This window comes from Staurois parvus, unplaced genomic scaffold (genome assembly GCF_062004578.1).
Source record: "Staurois parvus isolate SC_StPar_1 unplaced genomic scaffold, SC_StPar_1.0 ptg001570l, whole genome shotgun sequence".
Taxonomy (NCBI): Eukaryota; Metazoa; Chordata; class Amphibia; order Anura; family Ranidae; genus Staurois; species Staurois parvus.
In genome coordinates this window covers 925,515-949,900 of record NW_028319366.1, presented here as the reverse complement: position 1 = coordinate 949,900, position 24,386 = coordinate 925,515, and the positions used below count along the sequence as shown (strand labels likewise).

The 24,386-nt window shown below is 43.2% G+C and overlaps 1 protein-coding gene across 1 annotated transcript in view; it reads left to right on the top strand.

The window, feature by feature from the left end:
• Positions 1-19,776, top strand: part of KLHL36 (kelch like family member 36) — a 35,190-nt gene extending 15,414 nt beyond the window's left edge. Inside the window, exons 4-5 of the mRNA XM_089662864.1 lie at positions 3,596-3,753; positions 6,673-19,776. Coding sequence (XP_089518990.1) covers positions 3,596-3,753; positions 6,673-7,228 — 714 coding nt within the window. The 3' untranslated portion in view covers positions 7,229-19,776. The remainder of the gene's footprint in view (positions 1-3,595; positions 3,754-6,672) is intronic.
• Positions 19,777-24,386: the final 4,610 nt, after the last annotated feature.

Genomic DNA, 24,386 nt, shown 5'->3' with positions numbered 1-24,386 from the left:
CAAAAACTGTAGCTGCTGACTTTTAAAATACAGCCACTTACCTGTCCCTCGGTCCAGCGGTGTCCTCACCACCGTCTTCTCTCCTCGGCGCTGGCATCTTTAGTGTGGGCACCCAGCTGTGCTAGCTTGCGGCTTCAGATCCGGATGCCCACTGCGCATGCGCCAGAAGCGCTGCGCTTTGTGAATGGCCCCGTAGTCTTCTGGGACCTGTCATGTATCCCAGAAGACTACGGGGAGGGAGGGGGGGAGGACAACTTCCGCTTCTGATCGCCTAGGCAGAGGAAGTGGGAGCGGGTACCTGTCAAATTCGGGTGCCCACTCCCCAAAGGTGCCAATCCTTAATGGGGTGCGGGGGACAAAGCATTAAAGCGGAATTTCCCCTTTTGGCTGGAGCTCCGCTTTAAGTGATATATGGTCAAAAATCGTGAGGGCTGGGTGAACGCTTGTTACTGTCGTACAATTAATGTTTTTTAAAAAGTAGATTTAAAATGAACCACCAAAGTCTCATATAGTCGTTAACCTGCTGACATAATGGCGAAAGTTGTTTACAGTCCTTTTAAGTCTGCTTTCATTAACAGAACACCTGGTGGTCCTCCTATGTTCAGGCACTTCCTGCTCTAGGGTGACAACACCCAGGGTTCTTCACTGTTAAAAAGGATTCAGACTCCCACTTGTGTTCCTGTGTTGTCACCCTGTTGCATGCACCCTGCTGGAGACTACAAGTGGCCATGTACTGTAGAATTAAAATGGGATATAAATGAAAGTATAACTGGGCAATTTAAAAAAAATAATAATAATAAAATAAGGTACAATGTTTCAAAGGATCTTTATTTCTGTCTCTGTTCCCATTGGAGGATTCTCCTTCACTTCCTGTTCCTGTAACACCTGTAAAATATATGAGGACACAGTTGTCACTGAGAGAGGAAGACACATATAGCAATAAAAACACTGCCAGAAGTTCTAACTTATCCACCCTACTAAAAATGGAATTATGTGTGTCCCCGTTGGAGAGATTCTCATGACATTCTATCTTGTGAGTCCCAGAAAACAGGAATATCTTTTATATGCAATATCTGTCAGCTATAGATTCATTATTGGCATGTAGGAGATCCACCAGACTAGGGTGGAGCTGCTTGGGTTCTCCTATATGGTTGTTGTTGACATCCTGTAGAGCAGTGGACTCTAAACTTTGGGCCCAGGGGTCAGATGTAGCCCTTTTATTCCTTTATTCAGCCCCTGGGACACTATTACTTCCATTGACACCAATGATGAGGCACTAGTCCTCCCACTGACCCCAATGATAGGGCACTATTCCTTTGACTGACTCCAGCTATAGGGAACTGGTCCTTCCACTGACCTGAATGGTAGGACATTATTCTTCACAATGACACCAATGATGGGGCAATATTCCTCCCACTGACCCCAATGATGGGGCACCATTCTTTCCACTGATGTCAACAGTGGGACACTATTTCTATAATTGATACCACTGATGCAGCACTATTCCTCCCACTGACACCAATGATGGTGCACTATTCCTCCCAGTGACACCAATGATGGGGCACTATTCCTCCCACTGACTCCAATGATGGGGCACCATTCCTCTCACTGACACCAATGATGGGGCTCTATTTTTCCCACTGACACCAATGATGGGGCACTATTCCTCCCACTGATACCAATGATGGGGCATTATTTCTCCCACTGTCTCCAATGATGGGGCACCATTCCTCTCACTGACACCAATGATGGGGCTCTATTTCTCCCACTGACACCAATGATGGGGCACTATTCCTCCCACTTTCACCAGTGATGGGGCTCTATTCCTCCCACTGATACCAACAATGGGACACTTTCCTTCCCACTAAAACCAATGATGTAACATTTTATACTCCCACTGGCCACAATCTGGCCCCCCCTAAAGCCTGAAGGACAGTAAACTGTCCCTTTGTTTAGAACGTTTGGATATTCCTCCTGTAGAGCAATGATTCTCAGCAATAGGAACACAAACTGCAGTAAAAACCTGGCAGAGACTCCAACCCAAATTTTGGCTGGAGTTGAGCATTACCTGCTTACTAATACTAATGTATTCTATTGATGGTCATAAAATCCTTTTTTCAGGTCTGCCAGTGGACTTGAAATCTATCTATGTATTGGGATGCCACACCCCAGTTGAAAGTGAAAATCAGGCTTGCAGTGGGACTGGCTGATCTGTAAGAGTCTGGTAGGGGGAGGTTCTTAGACAGACTTACAAGAAGAAGAGATCTCACGGTGGTGTCACCAGTTAGGGGAAAGACCAAAAAGTCCAAAAAGCAGGTGGGGGTGGGGCTGGGGCACACAGTCTATAGGTCTTTACAGTATAAAAGGAACCGTGGAGGGTAGGGAAGGGCGGTGTCACAAGAGTGCCTGCATTACTGTACAATCCTTTTAGCGATAAAACATTCGCTTAGTATTAGTGTCGCATTTAGGAGTTCGGTTGGAATTGTCTTTTCAGCACGGCGTATATTTACAAAATATGTCACAGTCCGGGTCATGGCACTGAAAGTGACTCATCCTGAGCAAATAAACCTGGGGAGGTCTGAGGCTCCAATGTCAGCCATGAGTCAGCCAAAATCCATGGAATGTGTACACACAACAAATACATTGGAAGAATTAGAAAAAAAAGAAAAAAAAACTTCCTTACAGACCCCCCACGGTGCCAAAGACCTCCAACCCATTTGAGTGATGTAAAACAATTTCATGAATTCTCAGAGGGATCGATTGCTTATGCCAGGGCCTATTGCAAACCTTTAACAGTGAGGAACCTTTGAAATAATTGTAAGGTCTTGGGAAACCCTTGCTATGTTTAATCCTTAGGGGGTCATTAGGAAAATGCCCTTTACTTTGGTGATTAGTGGGAAGAATGCCCTCCATACAGTGGTGATTAGAATGCCACCCTAGCAGACGGCTAAATAGACCATTGGCATTATGTTGCTGGCTCTGGTCCAGGAACTATGCAGGCTCCATCCAATTGGAGGTCAGTCAGCCACAGCACAGTGAACCCCTTGCAGCCTCTAGAGTAGTGGTCTCCAAACTGCGGGCCATGGGCCGACTGTGGCCCATTGCTTGCTATTATCCAGCCCTTGGGGCACTATGTCTCCCACTGATATGTGACACTATTCCTCACACTGACACCAACAATGGGGCATTCTGTCTTCCACTGACACCACAGAAGGGGCACTATTTCTCCCATGACATCAATGATGGGGTATTCTTCCTTCCAGTGATACCAATGATGGGGCACTATTTCTCCCACTGATATGAGGCACTATTCCTTAAACTGACACCAGCAATTTGGACTCTTCCTCCCACAGGCACCAGCAATGAAGCCCTATTACTCCCATTGATACCAACAATGGGACATTGATTATATCCACTGACACCAGGTCATTTTCTACTCCTATTGGGCAAAGTCTGGCCCTCTAAAGCCTGAAGGACAGTAAACTGGCAATATGGAAGGATTGGAGATTCCTGCTCTACAGGAACTCTAGATGAGAATGGTTGGCTTATGCTGATCTAAAGTAACCCACGCATTTTACTGGTCTTGTGTCTTTAGGTGGCCGCCATGAACCAGCCTCGAGTGGACTTCTACTTGGCCTCGGTGAGCGATAAGATGGTTGCAGTGGGCGGGAGAAATGAAAATGGGGCCATGTCTTCGGTGGAAATCTACTGCCCTCGTGTGGATGCCTGGACCTACGTGTCGGAGCTCCCCAGGTAAACCCCAGTTGATACTGATAAAGGGGCTTATTTTGTGATTTAAAATGGTAGTGGAGGTGGGGTGCGCTGGATTATTTTGTATAAGTGTAGTCCTAGTGGACTGTTTCTCTGCAGGTGTTTTTATGGTTCTCTAATGTACAGGAACCATATCTGAGTGTACCGCTAGGCCTGCTGACAAGGTCAGAAACTTTACCTGGCAAAATTGGCTTCAACCTTTAGCATCCCCTATTATGTTGGGGAAGGCAGGGATGACGGTATTGGGCTCCCCCAGGTCTTGGCACACAGTGCTATAGTTTCTGGCCTAGTTGCACAAGGGACCAAGCATAGGTAACAGAAAATAGTACCTGTGATCTTCAGGAGTAGCTGGCTTGGGCCATAGCACCATCTGGCCAATTGATGAATCTAAAATATATACGGTAACCTTTATTCAAATATATAATAAATGCATGCTCAGCTGTAATTAATGCCTATTGGAGTGGAATGTACTGCGCACAACAATATGACTGGATACCATTGCAATTATTTACCTTACATCCAAATGGTTAATAACACCAGACCTAATCAAATACCATACCGTTTTAGATGAAGTGACGGCATACAAAGAGGCACTGTAGTTAGATCATAAGCCTATCAGCTTGAATATATAATCTCTGTTAAGGAAATGGAGTTACCCCATGGACAAAACAATAGGAGAGTATCCATGGACAAAACAATAGGAGAGTATCTATGGACAGCACAATAGGAAAGTATACATAGACAGCACAATAGGAGAGTATCCATGGACAGCACAATAGGAGAGTATGCATAGACAGCACAATAGGAGAGTATCCATGGACAGCACAATAGGAGAGTATCCATGGACAGCACAATAGGAGAGTATCCATGGACAGCACAATAGGAGAGTATCCATGGACCAAACAATAGGAGAGTATCCATAGACATCACAATAGGAGAGTATCCATGGACAGAACAATAGGAGAGTATCCATGGACAAAACAATAGGAGAGTATCCATGGACAAAACAATAGGAGAGTATCCAGGGACAAACCAATAGGAGAGTATCCAAGGACAGCACAATAGGAGAGTATCCATGGATAGCACAATAGGAGAGTATCCATAGACAGCACAATAGGAGAGTATCCATGGATAGCACAATAGGAGAGTATCCATGGACAGCACACTAGGAGAGTATCCATGGACAGCACAATAGGAAAGTATCCATGGATAGCACAATAGGAGAGTATCCATGGATAGCACAATAGGAGAGTATCCATACGAAAGTCCAGGGGCTGGTGGTACACATGTCAAGTGGTTATCCAGACACAATCCAGGGTCAAGGCAGGCAGCAGGCCCAACCTAAACCACAAACAGTCAGAGGTCAGGACAGGCAGCAGGCACAGCTTAATCCAGAAACAGCTCAAGGTCAGGGTAGGCAATAGGAACATCTTATTTCAGAAGCAGTAGGACAATCCAATGATTAGGCTAGGAGAGCAGGAGCAGCAAGGCGAGTCAGGGTAGGGAGCCAGGTGGCAAGATCTCTCGTTTATTTATTATTAACAGCAAAATATTCATGTCCTTCTAGCCCCAATGAAGGAAGGTCTTTGGAGCCCCCATAAGCCCCCATGACTTGTCTTTTCTGAATGCTGAAATAAAGACCTGGGCTCTTAGTCATTGCTGTGGTGCCCTGTTATACTGTAATGTATACTTCTTTGTAGATGTTTATTGCTGTCTGTGTCCCCAACAGGAAAATCCTCCCTTCCTCCGTCCTCTCATAATGATGCTATCCACCAAGAATGCCCTAACTGGGACACATAGCTAGAAAAGCATTTAAATCTAAAAAAGCAAGGGGGTTGAACCAGATTTTTAATGTTGCTTGTGTACCTGTGTTTTAAATTGCTCTAACTGTCACTTAGACAGGAAGTGAGGGGAAGCCTCTCAACAAGGTAACATAACAAAAACCCACAGTTTGGGGGTTTAGGCACTCCCCCTTCATCAGGGATTACATATTTTGTGGCTGGATTCATTTAATACTTATATTTGTGATATAAAGAGCATTATTAGCAGATTGCCCACCAAAATTATGGTAGGCGAGCTGCAAAAACTGCTAATACTTCTGAACCTCCGAAATGTGCTGAATGTTGTTCTATTATGAGCAGACACTTATATTAAAATATTTGGGGCTTTTAGCTCTTGGTATGGCACTCTCATTATAGTTTTGTGGATCTCAATATTTGGGTCCCCTAGTTAAGGGGGACCCGGTTTTTGTTGACTGGGGCTACTGCTCTGCTTGTGAGTTCCATTGACTTTCTCCAGAGATGACTTACTGATATGTCGAATACAGTGCATCTGATATACATATTCTAGTAATAAAAACCTGACAGGGTTCTAACTATTACCTACTTTATCAAGAACTTTTGTCTGCCGTTGCACTTTAATTGCAACAGAACTGCTATCTCTATTCATACAGGTACCAGAAATAAAACCCAACACCAATATCTCTATTCATACAGGTACCAGGCTTAGAATTGAACTCCTTTCAAAGCTTTTTATTTAAGTTTTTTAAAGACTTGGGAAGATTTAACAGTTCTGTCAAGTTTTTATTGCCTGACAGAGTTTCTTACCTTTCCTCATTTTACAGGACTAGAAGTGTTGCAATTGTTGCAGTTAATACATCCTCCCGATTGGTGTCCTAACTTTTTGGATTCCAACCTACCAATGGCTTCCATCTACCACAAAATGTTGGTTCTGAGCTTTGGTGGGAAGGGGAGGGTCATATACCTACTGTCATCTGGCAGGAACTGTGGGCAAGGAGAATGTTTGATTGGCTGGCAGTAGGGTCTGGATGGGGCAATGAGCAGGAAGAGGTCTAATATCTGGAGTTTGTTGGTTACAATCTTGCCATGTCTCATATTTCAGATTCACATATGGCCATGCAGGCACCGTCCACAAGGACTTCATCTACATATCCGGAGGACACGACTATCAGATCGGCCCCTACAGGAAGAACCTGCTGTGTTACGACCCCCGGGCGGATGTCTGGGAGGAGCGTAGACCCATGATCACTGCCCGGGGCTGGCACAGCATGTGCACCCTGGATGATAGCATATATGCCATAGGGGGGAGCGATGACAACCAGAACTCCATGGAGCGCTTTGACATCCACAGCGTAGAGTGCTACAGCCCCCAGTGCGACCAGTGGGTGCGCATTGCTCCCCTTCTTCAGCCTAACAGCGAATCCGGCGTGGCGGTCCTGGACGGGAAAATCTACATCCTGGGTGGCTACAGCTGGGAGAACACCACATTCTCCAGAATGGTTCAGGTCTACGACAAAGACAGGAAAAAATGGGTGAAAGGGTCTGATCTTCCCAAGACCGTGGCTGGCGTCTCTGCTTGCGTTTGCATGCTGAAAAACAGAGGCGACGACAGGAATAAAAAAAGCAAGACGAAAAGGCACTCCGATAGAGGATGGTGAGGGGTGGCTAGCAAGAACAATGATCCCATTACAAGGACTGAAAAATACTTTAACCCTCCGTGTGTGTGGACTCAAAGTGTACTTGTCGTGCAGACAGTCATTTTGTCCACTGGAGAAGTTGGCCGTTGCTTCCATTTTTTTTTTTTTTACTGGTTCTTCAGTACCAAGGCTTTTTTTTACCCCTTACAAGGGCATTTATTTGCAGATCAGTACCTAACACAAGGCAATATAAGATGAGATCTTTCATTGCTATTTGACATAAACTATTCCATTCAAGTAGAGATCTACTGTCCTGTCACATACAATCCAATAAATACTGTGAAGATAAAGAAAGCAAAACCACATGTGCTCAACCCTATAAACATGAGCAAATGAGCATAAATAATGCTGATCACCCGTGTGCCCTAAAGTTCTGAGTCTTAATCAGAAAAGATAAAGCCCCAGAAGCCACAGTGTTTCAGGAGTCATTTGCTCTCTTTATCAGGGTCCATCGCTGTTCTAGCTAAAAAAAAAATGCAACAGGTACATAAGTAAATTGGATTACCCTTTCACCCAGCCTTTCTTAACCTTTGTTACCATGGAGGAACTTTAAAAATAATTCTCAGGGAAACCTTGTTAAATGTCGTGATCAATAAATTGTAGATATTAAAAGATAAGAGAATAACACTCCCCTTCCATATACAACAAAATGATTTAAAGTAATAATCAGGAAATTAAATTAATAAAAAAAAAATTGGTCCTTAAAGAAATGCAAACAACAAAAAATATATTGTCACTTTCCATTGGTGGTCAGTGTAGGGTTCATTGGAGAAGTGCTGCTCTTAAATTGGCAATCAGTGGGCAGAATTCTCCATACATTAGGGGTCAATGGGAAGAATACCCCCATTGGGAGTTTTCCCCCATTGGTGATCAGAGGAAAGGATGCTTCTTAGTGGGATAAATTCCCCTTTTACATTGGAGGTCAGTGGGAAGAATGCCCCTTATTATTATTATTATACAGGATTTATATAGCTCCAACAGTTTGCTAAGCGTTTTACAATATAACAGGAGACAATACAGCAACAATACAGTTCAATACAAGAGGGGGAGGAGGACCCTGCTCCTTGAAGCTTACAATCTAAGAGGGAGGGGCTAGTGGTACAAAAGGTAGTAACTGTGGGGGATGGACTGGAAGGAGGAGTAGAAGATTCCATTATTAGCTGAGGGCAGGATAGGCTTCCCTGAAGAGATCGGTTTTCAGAGATCGCCTAAAAGTCAGCAGAGTAGGCAATAGTCTGATAAATTGGGATAGAGAGTTCCAGAGGATGGGGGAAGCTCTGGAGAAGTCCTGGAGACAAGCATGGAAGGAGGAGACAAGGGAGCTAGAGAGCAGGAGGTCATGCGAGGAGCGGAGAGTACAATTTGGGTGATATTTGGAGACAAGATTGGTGATGTAATTTGGGGCGGAGTTATAAATGGCTTTATATGTTATTGCTAATGTTTTGAATTTTATCCGTTGGGCAATGGGAAGCCAGTGGAGGGATTGGCAGAGAGGAGTGGAGGCCAGTGAAGGGATTGGCAGAGAGGGATGGAGGTCAGTGGAGAGATTGGCAGAGAGGGATGGAGGCCAGTGGAGGGATTGGCAGAGAGGGGTGGCAGATACAGAATGGTTAGTAAGATGGATGAGTCTGGCAGCAGCATTCATGATAGACTGAAGAGGGGATAGCCTGCGATGAGGTCGGCCAATGAGGAGAGCGTTACAATAGTCAAGGCGAGAAATAAGAAGGGAGTGAATAAGTTGCTTAGTAGTTTCCGAGGTTAAGAACGGACGTATCTTGGAGATGTTGTGGAGGTGAAGTCTAAAAGATTTGGACAGCGATTGGATTTGGGGCTGAAAGGATAGATGTGAGTCTTACCATAATTTTGGTGGTCAGTGGGAAGAATTTCCCTTACATTGGTTGTCAGTGGGAAGAATTTCCCTTACATGGGTGGTCAGTAGGAAGAATGCTCCTACATTGGAAGTCAATTAAAAGAATGCTATGGCAAATTGGTGGTCAGCAGGAAGAAAGCCCCTGGCATTGATGGTTAGTGGGAGTTTTCCCCCTTACAGACAATTAAAAAAATTGTGTCAGAGGTTACTTATCTGATTGGCAGTTGGCCCTCACAGATGGCTGAGTTATATCAGATTCCTGCTGAATTATCTGAAATTCAAGCCAATGGTGGCCCTACAAAAACACCTGGCTGGAAAAAAGTAAATAGTGGATTTTGCTAAATCCGCACCATTTGCATGGATGGAGAAATCAATTAACTTAATTAGTTGTCTTTTACTGAATGAGAGAATGTGGAGACATGTACGGTCAGCCAAATAGAGAGGCCCCAATAGTCCTGTGCATTGGCTGTGCCAAGTCACTTTGGTACAGAATCTATGCAAGCACCATCAAGCAGGAGATCAATCCAACATTGCTCATGGAACCCCTAACAACCTCTGATGAAATGCTGGTTGAGAAAGGCCGCTGTCTAAGAAAAGGAACCTTCCTGTGGCCGCAAAGGTTAATTAAAATGTAAAGACTGAAAGTTTGTGGTTTTCTTTTCTTCATCTTCACACTATCTACTTGACATGTTCTTACAGTTCCCTCAAGCAGCCAGTCTTTTGGATTCACTGCCCTGATCTCCTACCTGGAATTTTGAGTCCTGTGCCAGTGTTGCTTTTCCCACAAGATTCTGCCAACAAAGGTTATGCCCGGCTGTTACAGGACCATGGAGTTTAACCCAGCCCAACATAGCATAGCATGTAACGTGGCACAAAAATCCACCTGCATGCTTATCTGACTCCAAGATGGCGGTTTTGATTGCACTGAACGTCATAACTTATAGTTGTTTTATTTAAAAATTTGCCACTCCCTTGGAAATCATCCTTCTGGCATTGCTCATCATTTACTGGATTTTGGCAGGTTTGCCTTAATTTTTTTCTGTTTTTTTTTTTCTCATTTTATTTAAATTTACTTTACCTTCTGTTTTTTTTGTTTTGTTTACATTTTTATTATATTATTTTCAGTTCTTTGGTAATGTTAGATGGGCAGATAACTCTGCTGGAACAGAAGGTGGGGGAAGTTATTGACTTGTCTTCAAGGGAATCTCTGTGATACTTGTCCAAAGCTGACTTTGATGCAATGTGGTACTTTGATACACAACATGGCCAACATTTGTGGACATCTCACTGTCACACTTATATGAGCTTGTTGGACATCCCATTTCAAAACCATAGACATTAATATGGAGTTGTCCCCTCCTTTGCAGCATTAACATCATCCAGTGTTTTGGGAAGGATTTCCACAAAATTTGGTGGGTGTCTGTGAGAGTTTGTACCCATTTTGTGAGGTCAGGTACTGATGTTGGATGAGAAGACCTGGCTCACCATTGTTCCAATTATTTCCAAAGATGTTCATTAGGGTTGAGGTCAGAACACCAAACTGGTCAAACCATGTCTTCATGGATCTGGCTTTGTACACAGGGGTACACTCATGGTGGAGCAGAAAAGGGTCTTCGCTAAACTGTTACCACAAGGTAGGAAGGATGCAATTGTCTACAATGTCTTTATATGATGTAGTAGTAACAGGACCCTTTTCCTGGAGACCCCTGAACTCCCACATATCTTTAGCCACATAATTAAGGTGTGATGGTTAGGTGACCACAAACTCTTGGCCATATTGTGTATTTTCCTCTTCTCCGTAGAATGGAGTGGGCCAGCTTGTAAAAAATTTGACATCCTGTGTGTTCATAAACTGCCATGAGGTAGGGATTTTTTGGCAGAAGGGATGTGCATAGTCTCTTCTGCCAAAAATCTCCTTCCTTATTCTCTTACCAATTTATTTTCCTGTACAGACTGTACAGCGCATGTGCAGTATAGTTCCAGGAATTGGCCAGATGCCAGGGATGATGTAACACCGCACATGCGCAAGAGTTACATCATCAACAGCCCCCCAGTGGTCAAAGATGATCTCTGTGGGATCTGAACGTATTGGCAGAGGAGATGGCGGTGGTGGGATATGCATCAATGATAGGCGCCTGGACCTGTCAATGCTGGAGAACAATACAGAAGGAGATAATGGGTTGTGCATATTTGTAGAATAGAGTGAAATGTTCACCCTCACCAACAAAGCCTTAAAATCAGAGGGGCAGCTTGCTTATAGAAGCAGCCGAATTTACTACTGACAAGTTGTTTCAATGAGAGTGGGTGGCTGGTCATCTAGTTCTCCATGGAAACTTTGTTTATTCAGACAGGTAAGGAGTAGTGGAGTCACTTGACTGCCACTTCATAAACACCCCCAAGGCCATTTTCTTACCTTTTGTCATCAGTAAACATTTACTCCAAGCAGACATGAACTTTCTGCATTTACACCAAACTGGAGGACAATGTGTTTTTATTCCAAGGACCAAGGCAGAGGACAATGTGTTTTTATTATTAAAAGACAAAGGGACATCCATTATGTATGGAGGAATAATAATTCAATCCTAGTAGGAAGGGTATCATGATGGTAAGGGCTTTAAAGTGTTACTAAACCCACAACAGTAAAATCAGTCTGTATATGCAGTAAAGCATGCTTGTTATACTCACTGTGGAACCTAAGGGGTTAATCCTCTGCAATGTGTAAGAAGAATATTTCATCCTGTCTTCTCTGATCCTCCCCTTCTTCAACTGTCCTCAATCTATCTGCTGATAGTACAGAGCTCTAGGAGTCACTCTTCACATGCTCAGTTTAGTGTGTATTGCTAGAGAGTTTTTTTGGGGGGGGAGGGGGTGATCAGCACGGGGCCAATCAGCACTGTCCAGACAGAGGGCCAGAGATTATACAGCCTCATAGGACAGTCAGAAGAGAATGAACAACTCCTACATGCTTAAATCAGTGATCAGCTGATAGAAGTCACAAGACTGCTATATACTGCTGATGAGAAAAGATATTTATTATATTTACTAAAATAATTGCATTTCCATGTTGTGTGTACTATGGGAGACCAGATATAGTGAATGCAGGGTCCGGGGAGAGCAGATATAGTGAATGCAGGGTCCGGGGAGACCGGATATAGTGAATGCAGGGTCCGGGGAGACCAGATATAGTGAATGCAGGGTCCGGGGAGACCAGATATAGTGAATGCAGAGTCCGGGGTTTAGTAACACTTTAAAGACGTGGAATTCATTCACAATCCAATAGTCAAACTCAAGAAAAAAAATAATTTCAAAGTTTAAAGCAAGCCTGTGAAAATGAAAATTTCCTAAACTGTCCTCTTACCCTGTCCTGACAAATTACAGTACCCATCACCCTACAGTAGCCAGAACCCTACAGTATCTAGGACCGAACTGAACCTAGTACTCTATAGTACCTAAGACCCCACATAACCTATGACCCTACAGTACCCAGGACTCTACAGTACCTATCGCCCTACAGTACATAGGACTATACAGTACCTAGGACCCTACAGTGCCTATCGCCCTACAGTACCCAGGACTCTACAGTACCTATCGCCCAACAGTACATATGACTATACAGTACCCAGGACCCAACAGTATCTATCGCCCTACAGTACATAGGACTATACAGTACCCAGGACCCTACAGTACATATGACTATACAGTACCCAGGACCCTACAGTGCCTATCGCCCTACAGTACCCAGGACTCTACAGTACCTGTCGCCCTACAGTACATAGGACTATACAGTACCCAGGACCCTACAGTGCCTATCGCCCTACAGTACCCAGGACTCTACAGTACCTATCGCCCAACAGTACATATGACTATACAGTACCCAGGACCCAACAGTACCTATTGCCCTACAGTACATAGGACTATACAGTACCCAGGACCCTACAGTGCCTATTACCCTACAGTACCCAGGACTCTACAGTACCTAACGCCCAACAGTACATATGACTATACAGTACCCAGGACCCAACAGTACCTATCGCCCTACAGTACATAGGACTATACAGTACCCAGGACCCTACAATACATAGGACTATACAGTACCCAGGACCCTACAGTACATATGACTATACAGTGCCCAGGACCCTACAGTACATTGGACTATACAGTACCCAGGACCCTACAGTACCTATCGCCCTGCAGTACATAGGACTATACAGTACCCAGGACCCTACAGTACCTATCGCCCTACAGTTCATAGGACTCTACAGTACCCAGGACCCTACAGTACCTATCACCCTACAGTACATAGGACTATACAGTACCCAGGACCATACAGTACCTAGGACTATACAGTACCCAGGACCCTACAATACCTAGCAGCCTTCAGAACCTAGGACTTTATGGTATATATGACCCTATAGTACCTAGAACACTACAGTACCCAGAAGCCTTCGGTACCTAGGACTCAACAGTACCCAGGACTCTACAGTACCTAAAACCCTACAGTACCCTGGACCCAACAGCGCCCAGGACAGGCCAGGAGTGTACATATAAAGCAGATAGAGTAAGTTTCAGCATAGAAGAACCTTGGAGATGTCTGGTTATCTATGGAGGACAGTTTGCTTCCACCTGACTGCTCTGGGGATAGTGGAGACAGGTGTCAGCATTGCCCAAAGCCAACTGTGTTCCTTCCCACTGCGTATTGGATAATACTGACCATGCTCTGCACCAGCCTGTGCTTATGGGATATCTAAACCCCAAACTTTATTTTTTTTTTTAATTTGAAAAGGTTTACCAATATTTCCTGTTATGTGTATGGGAAAAGAGAGCTCCAAAATGGGACATAGGAAAAAAAATCATGACAGGGGTTCCAACTCCCCCCCCCCCTCATATATAAAGCATTTAGCTTTAGGCTCCATTCACATATAGGCGTTTTGAATCGCAAGCGGAATCACCATGATTTTGCCCGCAATTTCAACATGCGCTGTTAAAATGCCTCGTGTTTTTTAGGTGCCATTGAAATCAATGACACCTGAACATGCTGATGTGCAAATTGACATTTTAACAGCGCGTTTGGAATTTGCGGGCATAATCACGGCAATTCAAAACGCCTATTTGTGAATGGAGCCTTAATTAATGTCAAGTCGCACTAATAAATCAGAGAATATTGGAAAAAAGCTGAGATCCTGGGGTAGTGCCAAGGCAGCGGTAACGAGATCCCCCTTCTACATAGCGACTGAACAATAACTGCAGGTACTGTATTGATCTTATTACGAAGTTAAATTGCTGCAGCTTGGACCAATGTAAGTATGGATGTATATACCATACCTGTGGAATCCCTCTAGAAGCTGGAAATCGCTGTGCAGACGCTGCAACTGCATTGCTACTACAGTGATCTTCACTAGCTTCCGGGTCTCGTGCCGAGCTGCTGCCCTTCTGCATTGTGAACACAAGAGGTTGGCCCCTCGGCACAGGTGCCATTCAAAGAATTTAAAGCATGCTTTTCCTATTGAATGCAAAGTGTTCTCTAATTGGATGGGAGGGGCGGTGATGGAGGTGATCTCCACCTCATCCAATCAGAGAACGCTTTGTGTTCAATGAGAAAATGCAAAGCATCCTCTGAATGTCACCCATGCTGAGCGGCCGACCTCCTGTATTCACAATGCAGTAGGGCAGCCACTTGGCCCTAGAAGCAAGTGATGAACACTGTAGTAGCAGTGTACCTAATGCAGTGATTTCCAGCTTGCACAGAGATCCCACAGGTATGTCATATACAACGTTACATTGGTCCAGGTTGGAACAATGCAACTATGTAAGGCTGGCCATACATTATAAAATCTTCTTGTACAATTTTTCTTTATATTTTCCAAAATCATGTAATATGAATTCAAACACTTTCAATTTGTATGCAATCAGGCAGGCCCTTGCACTACATAATTGAAGGTAAATCTAAAGGAAGTTGAATAAAAAAATTGTATAATGTATGGGCAGCTTAAGACTTTCCATACCTGGAATTCAGCTTTAAACATTTGATTGGTGAAGTGAAGATCACTTGGGGCTCTGACAGTTTCAAACAAACGAGATCCCAACATGTATGGCTGGGATAGAAGGAACCTATTAACATGAATAGGGGAGAATCTTTTTGTTTTTTGAAGGTTCTGAGCTGTCATCCTTACCCTTCCATTGACATAGATCAAGCATGCAGCCAGTGAAGTCTCAGTACACCTGATATGTATCTGCTTGTTTCAGCTCCAAGTTGTACAGTGGCAGCTCCCAGATTCCCATCCTGCCAGGTACCCTGTTAAATATTTCTCTATCTGGAGTCTTATGTAGTCACTGTAGCAAATTGCAGATTCCGTAGAACAAGATACTTTGTTTCAGAATGGTGATCTTTTTATGCATTAAAATTGTTTTAATGTATCATCTGATTCATTCTCTGGATTTAAAACTAACCTCCAATATGGGGCATTAGAGTGACACCTGAAGCTGAACTCTTGTCCAAATCCATTCATCATGTGCATTCTTCTTGAATCTTGGTGTGCTTTATGTATTTCTCCCAGATCTGTGCAATAATCCAGTGTGAGACTTCCTGTAATACAGACCGCTCACTGCTGCTCTCTCTCTTTGTGCACGGTGACTGGTCTTGTCTCCGCCCCCTCCTGTAATACAGACCGCTCACTGCTGCTCTCTCTCCTTGTGCAGGGTGACTGGTCTTGTCTCCGCCCCCTCCTGTAATACAGACCGCTCACTGCTGCTCTCTCTCCTTGTGCAGGGTGACTGGTCTTGTCTCCGCCCCCTCCTGTAATACAGACCGCTCACTGCTGCTCTCTTTGCTTGTGCAGGGTGACTGGTCTTGTCTCCGCCCCCTCCTGTAATACAGACCGCTCACTGCTGCTCTCTCTCCTTGTGCAGGGTGACTGGTCTTGTCTCCGCCCCCTCCTGTAATACAGACTGCTCACTGCTGTTCTCTCTCCTTGTGCAGGGTGACTGGTCTTGTCTCCACCCCCTCCTGTAATACAGACCACTCACTGCTGCTCTCTCTCCTTGTGCAGGGTGATTGGTCTTGTCTCCGCCCCCTGCTGTAGTTTTCTGCAGGCAGTCTGTAGTAGGCAGAGCTACAGGGCCCCTCCCACAGCTCCACTCTCTGCACATGCTATGTACAGCACAGTGATGATGTTGCTGCCACTTTTATAGGGTAGTATCTGGGCATTTGGTGCACACAAAGTGGATTTATACCCTTTGTGGCTATTGAGGAACACTTTATATTTTAATAAAAGTTTTAGTGCCTGGAGTTCAGCTTTAAAAAAATTAAAAGTAAAGTGTATCTTAAAGCGGAGTTCCACCTGAAAAAAAAAAAAGTTAGCAGCTACAAAAACTGTAGCTGCTGACTATTAAAATACAGACTTACCTGTCCCTCAGTCCTGCAGTGTCCTCACCAGAGCTGGTTTCACCGGCCGTCTTCTCTCCCTGTCCCCAGCATCTTTAGTGTGGGCACCCAGCTGTGCCAGCTTGCAGTTTCACAGCTGGGTGCCCACTGCACATGTGCGAGAAGTGCTGCGCTTTGTGAATGGCCCCGTAGTCTTCTGGGACCTGTCACGTGTCCCAGAAAGCTACAGGGAGGGGGGGGACAACTTCCGCTTCTGATCGCCTAGGTGATCGCAGCGGAAGTGGGAGCGGGTACCTGTCAAATTCAGGTACCTGCTCCCCAAAGGTGCCAATCCTTAATGGAGAGCGGGGGACAAAGGCTTAAAGCTTAACTTCCCCTTTTGGGTGCAGCTCTGCTTTAATGCACAAACAAATCATATATTGCAGATTACCAATCCATATATGTGATGACAGAATTCCTTTTCTTTTTTTTCAGGTTTTTTTTCTTTTCTTTTCTCCGGGTGATCCTGCCAGTAACACACTTCCTGTCATAGGGTGACAACGCTCATTCAGTGTACTGTATCTGCGGAGAAGCAGCATTGTCATCCTAGGCTGCTCTCTAGAGTTGGTCTACAAACATCACCCCCCTCCTCATCTCCATTACAAAGGAAGGAAGGGGGTTTTTTGTTGTTCACAGGAGATTGCTGGGAAGGCTGATAACATTGTCTGATATTTCAGTTCAGTGCACAGGAAGTGACAGGGCACTGGATTTCTGGCAGGATCAACAGGTATTTGTACATACTTGCAGAAATTGTACTTGAATCTAATGCTGGGCAGCACAGTGGCTAAATGGTTAGCCCTTCCACCTGGCAGCACTAGGGTAATTGGTTCAAATGCCAGCCACAGCGCCACCTGCCTGGAGTTTGCATGTTCTCTCTGTGCATGTGTGGGTTTCCTCCAGTTTCCTCCCACACCCCAAAGACATGCTGGTAGGTTAATTGGCTCCTGTCTAAATTGTCCCTAGTATGTGTATGTATGAATGTGAGTTAGGGACCTTAGATTGTACACCCCTTGAGGGTTAGGGACTGATGTGAATGTACAATATATATGTAAAGTGCTGTGTAAATTGATGGCACTATATAAGTACCTGAACAGGGGCGGACTGAAAACTCATGGGGCCCCCGGGCAATAGAGGATTATAGGGCCCCTGTGTCCTCACCCACTCTCAAACCACACCCAAAAAAGCCTATGAAAGGTACCAGGGGTATCTCATGGGGCCCCCTACTGACCCTGGGCACTTGGGCACTGCCCGAGTTCCCAAATGGTCAGTCCGCCCCTGTGTGTAACTATGGAGGGATCAGGAGCGGACTGACAACTCATGGGGCCCCCAGGCAATAGGGGATCATGGGGCCCCTGTGTCCTTGCCCAAACTCAAAAAAGCCTATGAAAAAGGTACCAGGGGCATCTCATGGGACCCCCTACTGACCCCAGGCCCTCGGGCAGTGCCCGAGTTTCCAAATGGTCAGTCCGCCCCTGTACCTGAAATAAATAAATAATAATGCAGCCACCACATCTAAGGATTGATGCCCTGCAATATATTACAGTTATGTTTTTGGATTTGAATATAATTTAAAGCCACTCTGTAAAGGCAGAAGATTAATACTCACTTTTCTGCCGGGTGGTACGTTAAATCTTCTCTGGAAGAACTCTGGGCACTGCTGTCCGGGCCGGGACAAGGGGTGGGCAGGAGGAACAGCCGCTACAGGAGCAGAACTGTCACACGGGGATGGGGTGGTGCCACATGGAGAGCTGTGCTCCCCTATTCCAGATCAGTGGTTGGCAACCAGCAGGTGTCATGGGGTGCTCCAACACGCCCCCTTTCTTCCTCGAAAACTAAAAACTCCATGTGTATGCTCAACCACCTCCCAGCTGTTAGAAAGCAAGCAATCGGCCATGTGTATGCAGTGCAGACCCCATGCCAAACAAAATGGGCTGTAAGTCCATACTACGTCATGCACCCAACTACTGATTGCCACTATCCAGCACTTCCACTTCCAAAGTGTGCTACTCACTGATACTGTGGATTCTCCCACTAAGTGGTGTAGGGATTGGTGGGAGGAATCACAGCATCCAGGGGGCGCTCTATGCGACAAACCAGGAGGCGTCAGTAGTTGCACCCAGAGCTCTTCGAGAGATCAAAGATTCAGAAACCAGGAATGGAAAGCGCGCAAATTTTGCACAAAAAAATAAATAAATGCAGCTGCAAACATAAAATTCCCCTCGAATATCAAATATTACCTTTTGGGGAGTTTCTGAATCTTTGTAAAAATAAAGTGTTGTGCTAATTCAAATGAATCAAGCAATAAAATCATACAAAATACACAAAAATGAACTAATCACTAAAATAAATAGTGAAAAAGTGAGAACCAAAAAGTCACGGTTTTCGTACGTGATGAAGTCAAGCGGGAGACTCTGCGACGTCATCACGCACGAAAACTGGAAGTTTTGCTGTTATCCATGCCGGCATGGTGATTATTCAGTTGCATGCATATACTAGTCATTTGTAAGTGCAATTTTATCCTTTTTTAAATGTTTTTAAATTGGTTTTACACTTTGAGGGTGTTCAGTTTGCTTGCTTTGCGTGTATACGCCATCTACTGAGGTATATACCATACATCTGATGAGCGATATTAATGATCATTACTGGGATTGATATGGAGAGCTAATATCAAGGTGGAGTACACAAAGCATTTTTGGCCACTCTGAGTAAGGGGGTCATCTTATCTGGTAAGCCCTCATCTTACTGAATTATGGTGGTGGGTGACATTGGTGTTGGTGAATGGAGAGGAATACGGACTCCTGATATACTTCAACTCACTTATTGTGGACTTTTTGGTTTTGGACTCACTTTTTATTATTTATTTTGGTCATTATTTTCAGTATTAGTTAATTTTTGTGAATTTTATATGATTTTATTACTTGATTCATTTGAATTAGCCACTATATAGCGCAACACTTTATTTTTTACAAAGATTCAGAAATTCCCCCTAAAGGTAAGAACTACCCATAATATTTTACAGGGTGGTGTCAGTTTTAGTTTTTTGGGGTTTTTTGAGTTTGAGACAGGGGTCACTTAATTACAGAACCATCCGGAAGCCCTCTAGTAATATACTGTGAATGTTTTTATATGTCATTGCCTTCATCGCAAACCCAAAAATATGATGTTATGGCTTGTTAAAAAAAAAACTCGGCTCTTTAATAAAGTTTTTTTAGACTTCTATGTTACCGTGAAATCTTCTGATCTGTATGTGTTATATTGAGACTATGCCCTGGCCTTGAATGGGGCCAAGTAAGGTAATAATAGTGGCTAGAGTGTATCTTGGATGGAATGCATGAGGATTGTCTTTATATATAAACTCGATGTAATAATAATAATAATAATAATTGCTGGATTAATTTTATTATACAGTATTTATATAGCGCCAAAAAGTTTGCTCAGTGCTGTACATTATAGTGGGAGACAGTACATGAGACAATACAGTAACAATACAATACACGAGTTTGAGTGCCCTGCTCCTTGGAGCTTACAATCTAGGAGGGAGGGGATAGTGGTATAGGAGGAAATGGCTGTGGGGGATGGATTGGTAGGAGGAGTGGAGGAGATCGGCTGTTAGGTAAGGGCGGGGTAGGCTTCCCTGAAGAGATGGGTTTTCAGGGTGCGCCTAAAGGTGAGGAGGGAAGGTGACAGTCTGATGGATTGGGGTAGTGAGTTCCAGAGAATGGGGGAAGACCTGGAGAAGTCCTGGAGTCGGCATAGGAGGAGGAGACCAGGGAGCTAGAGAGTAGGAGGTCTTGTGAGGAGCGAAGAGTACGTGTTGGGTGGTATTTGGATATCAGGTCGGTGAGGTAGTTTGGGATGGGTTATCTTTAAAGGGTTACTAAACTCACAACAGTAAAATCAGTCAGTAAAGCATGCTTGTTATACTCACTGTGGGACCTAAGGGGTTAATCACCTGCATTGTGTAAAAATGCGGTTTGATCCTGTCTTCTCTGATCCTCCCCTTCTTCATGTGTCCCCCTCTTATATCCTGATAAGACATATCGTGTGGAGACACTCTGCACATGCTCAGTTTGGCGTTTATTGCTAGAGAGGTTTTTTTTTTTTTATCTTGGGAGAGTGCATGTGATCAGCACAGGGCCAATCAGCACTGTCCAGGCAGAGATCAGGGGTTCTGCATCCTCCATTTTTACTCAGAGATTCACACTGTCTGATTATCCTGATCATCAAGTTCACCAGGAACTTTTGAAATAGAGAAATAGAGGGGAAATCTTCCATTGAGGAACTGGGGACACTACAGTAGTTCTGGTCTGGTAACAAATGTCTAAGATGAGATTTCCCTTCAAATTGAAAGGATATTCTCTTATTTCCTGTTTAGTGAAGGGAAATCTCAATAACAGAACACTTATAGCAAAAAACAAAAAAAAAAGAAGTAATTTTTAACCTTTCTATATCTATAGATATATAGTGCCTTGAAAAAGTATTCATACCTCTTCAAATTTTCCACATTTTGCCTTGTTACAACCAAAAACGGCAATGTATTTTATTGGGATTTGATGTGATAGATCAACACAAAGTGGCACATCATTGTGAAGTGGAAGGAAAATGTTAAATGGTTTTCACATTTTTTTTCAAATAAATATCTGAAAAACATGATGTTCATTTGTATTCAGCCCCCTTTTCTCTCATACCCCTAAGTAAAATCTAGTGGAACCAATTGCCTTCAGAAGTCACCTCATTAGTAAATATAGTCCACCTGTGTGTCATTTAATCTCAGTATAAATACAGCTGTTCTGTGAAGCCCTCAGAGGGTTGTTAGATAATATTAGTGAATAAACAGCATCATGAAGCCCAAGGAACACACCAGACAGGTTAGGGATAAAGTTGTGGAGAAGTTTAAAGCAGGGTTAGGTTATAAAAAAATATCCCAAGCTTTGAACATCTCACACAGCACTGTTTAATCCACCATCTGAAAATGGAAAGAGTATGGCACAACTGCCAACCTACCAAGACATGGCCGTCCACCTAAACTGACAGGCCGGGCAAGTGGAGCATTCATCAGAGAAGCAGCCAAGAGGCCCATGGGAACTCTGGAGGAGCTTCATAAATCCACAGCTCAGGGGGGAGAATCTGTCCACAGGACAACTATTAGTCGTGCACGCCAAAAATCTGTCCTTTATGGAAGAGTGGCAAGAAGAAAACCATTGTTGAAAGAAAGCCAGAAGTCCCGTTTGTAGTTTGCGAGGAGCCATGTCGGGGACACAGCAAACATGTGGAAGAAGGGGCTCTGGTCAGAGGAGACCAAAATTTTACTTTTTGGCCTAAAAGCAAAACACTATTTCTGGCGGAAAACTAACACTGCACATCACCCTGAACACACCATCCCCACCGTGAAACATGGTGGTGGCGGCATCATGTGGGGATGCTTTTCTTCAGCAGGGACAGGGAAGCTGGTCAGAGTTGATGGGAAGATGGATGGAGCCAAATACAGGGCAATCTTAGAAGAAAACCTGTTAGAGTCTGCAAAAGGCTTGAGATTGGGGTGGACGTTTACCTTCCAACAGGACAACGACCCGAAACATCCAGCCAGAGCTACAATGGAATGGTTTAGATCAAAGCATATTCATGTGTTAGAATGGCCCAGTCACAGTCCAGACCTAAATCCAATGGAGAATCTGTGGCAAGACTTGACAATTGTTGTTCCCAGACGCTCTCCATCCAATCTGACAGAGCTTGAGCGATTCTGCAAAGAAGAATGGGCAGAAATGTCCCTCTCTAGATGTGCAAAGAGACATCCCCAAAATGACTTGCAGCTGGAATTGCAGCGAAAGAGGGTCCTACAAAGTATTGACTCCAGGGGGCTGAATACAAATGCCACCACACTTTCCACAATTTTATTTGTCACAAATGTTGAAAACCATTTCTCATTTTCCTTCCACTTTACAGTTATGTGGCACTTTGTGTTGGTCTATCACATCAAATCCCAATAAAATACATTTATGTTTTTGGTTGTAACATGACAAAATGTGGAAAATTTCAAGAGGTGTGAAGACTTTTTCAAGGCACTGTACTTTAGACAATTACTTGATAAAATTTGTATTTTTATTATTATACAAGATTTATATACTTCATGTTGTACAGCGCTGAGTAAACTGTTGGCTCTATATAAATCCTGTATAATAATAATAATAATATAGTGCCAACAGTTTGCACAGCGCTTTACAATATAAAAGGGAGACAGTACAGTTACAATACAATAAAAAACAAGAGGATTATGAGGGCCCTGCGCATAAGAGCTTCCAATCTAATAGTACAGAAGTATTATTATTATTATTATTATTATTATTATTAAACAGGATTTATATATTATTATTATACAGGATTTATATATTATTATTATTATACAGGATTTATATATTATTATTATTATTATACAGGATTTATATATTAATATTATACAGGATTTATATATTATTATTATTATTATACAGGATTTATATATTATTATTATTATTATACAGGATTTATATATTATTATTATATAGGATTTATATATTATTATTATTATACAGGATTTATATATTATTATTATTATTATATAGGATTTATATATTATTATTATACAGGATTTATATATTATTATTATTATTATACAGGATTTATATATTAATATTATACAGGATTTATATATTATTATTATTATTATTATTATACAGGATTTATATATTATTATTATTATACAGGATTTATATATTATTATTATACAGGATTTATATATTATTATTATTATACAGGATTTATATATTATTATTATACAGGATTTATATCGCACCAACAGTTTGCTCAGCGCTTTACAATATAACGGGAGACAATACAGCAACAATACAGTTCAATACAAGAGGGATAGGAGCAGGGGCGGACTGACAACTCATGAGGCCCCCGGGCAATAGGGGATCATGGGGCCCCTGTGTCCTTGCCCCAACTCAAAAAAGCCTATGAAAAAGGTACCATGGGGCCCCCTACTGACCCCGGGCCCTCGAGCAGTGCCCGAGTTTCCAAATGGTCAGTCCGCCCCTGGATAGGAGGGCCCTGCTCCTCGGAGCTTACAATCTAGGAACTATGTAATCCTTATATCAAGTATGCTGTCACATCATGATAGTAACAATGTAGTGATAAGGTGGCTCTTTATAAAACACTAATGTCCCGTACACACTATAAGAAAATCATCCAAAATTTTTCGTACGAGGACCAATCGTCCGATAATCGGATCGTTAGTACACAGCTTTCGAGAGCCGATCACAACAATTCGTGCGACAATATCCGAAGGGACAAGCGTGAAAATTTCTCTCGTACGATACCAGATTGTACGATTTTCATTTAATCAGTACAGTAGTCGTCCGAAAATACAATACATATACATGACATCACTTTCGAAATTCTTTTCTTTCGTACGAGAATTTTTGTATCTTTTCACTTTCGATATGAGACTAGCAGGTGAAAGAAACCGGGCGATCGTTTGTCCAATATTCTCATGGTGTGTACGGTGCTTAAGGCTTGGTTCATACCAATGCGCCTTTAATGCTTTTTGCAGAAACGCACTACAGTCCATTTAGTCGCCGGTCACACCTCTGATTTAAAATTGCGCGATTTGTGTTCGATTTCAGTGTGATTTATGAAGACTTTATTGCAATTTGTGAAGATTTTCAACAAGTTCTTGATATTTGCATTATATTCTATGTATGTGAAATCACAATAAACTGCAGAAAAGGTAATGCAAGAACAACTTTAGAAATCACACTGCAGCAAATCGCACATGTTAAGACACTGACATT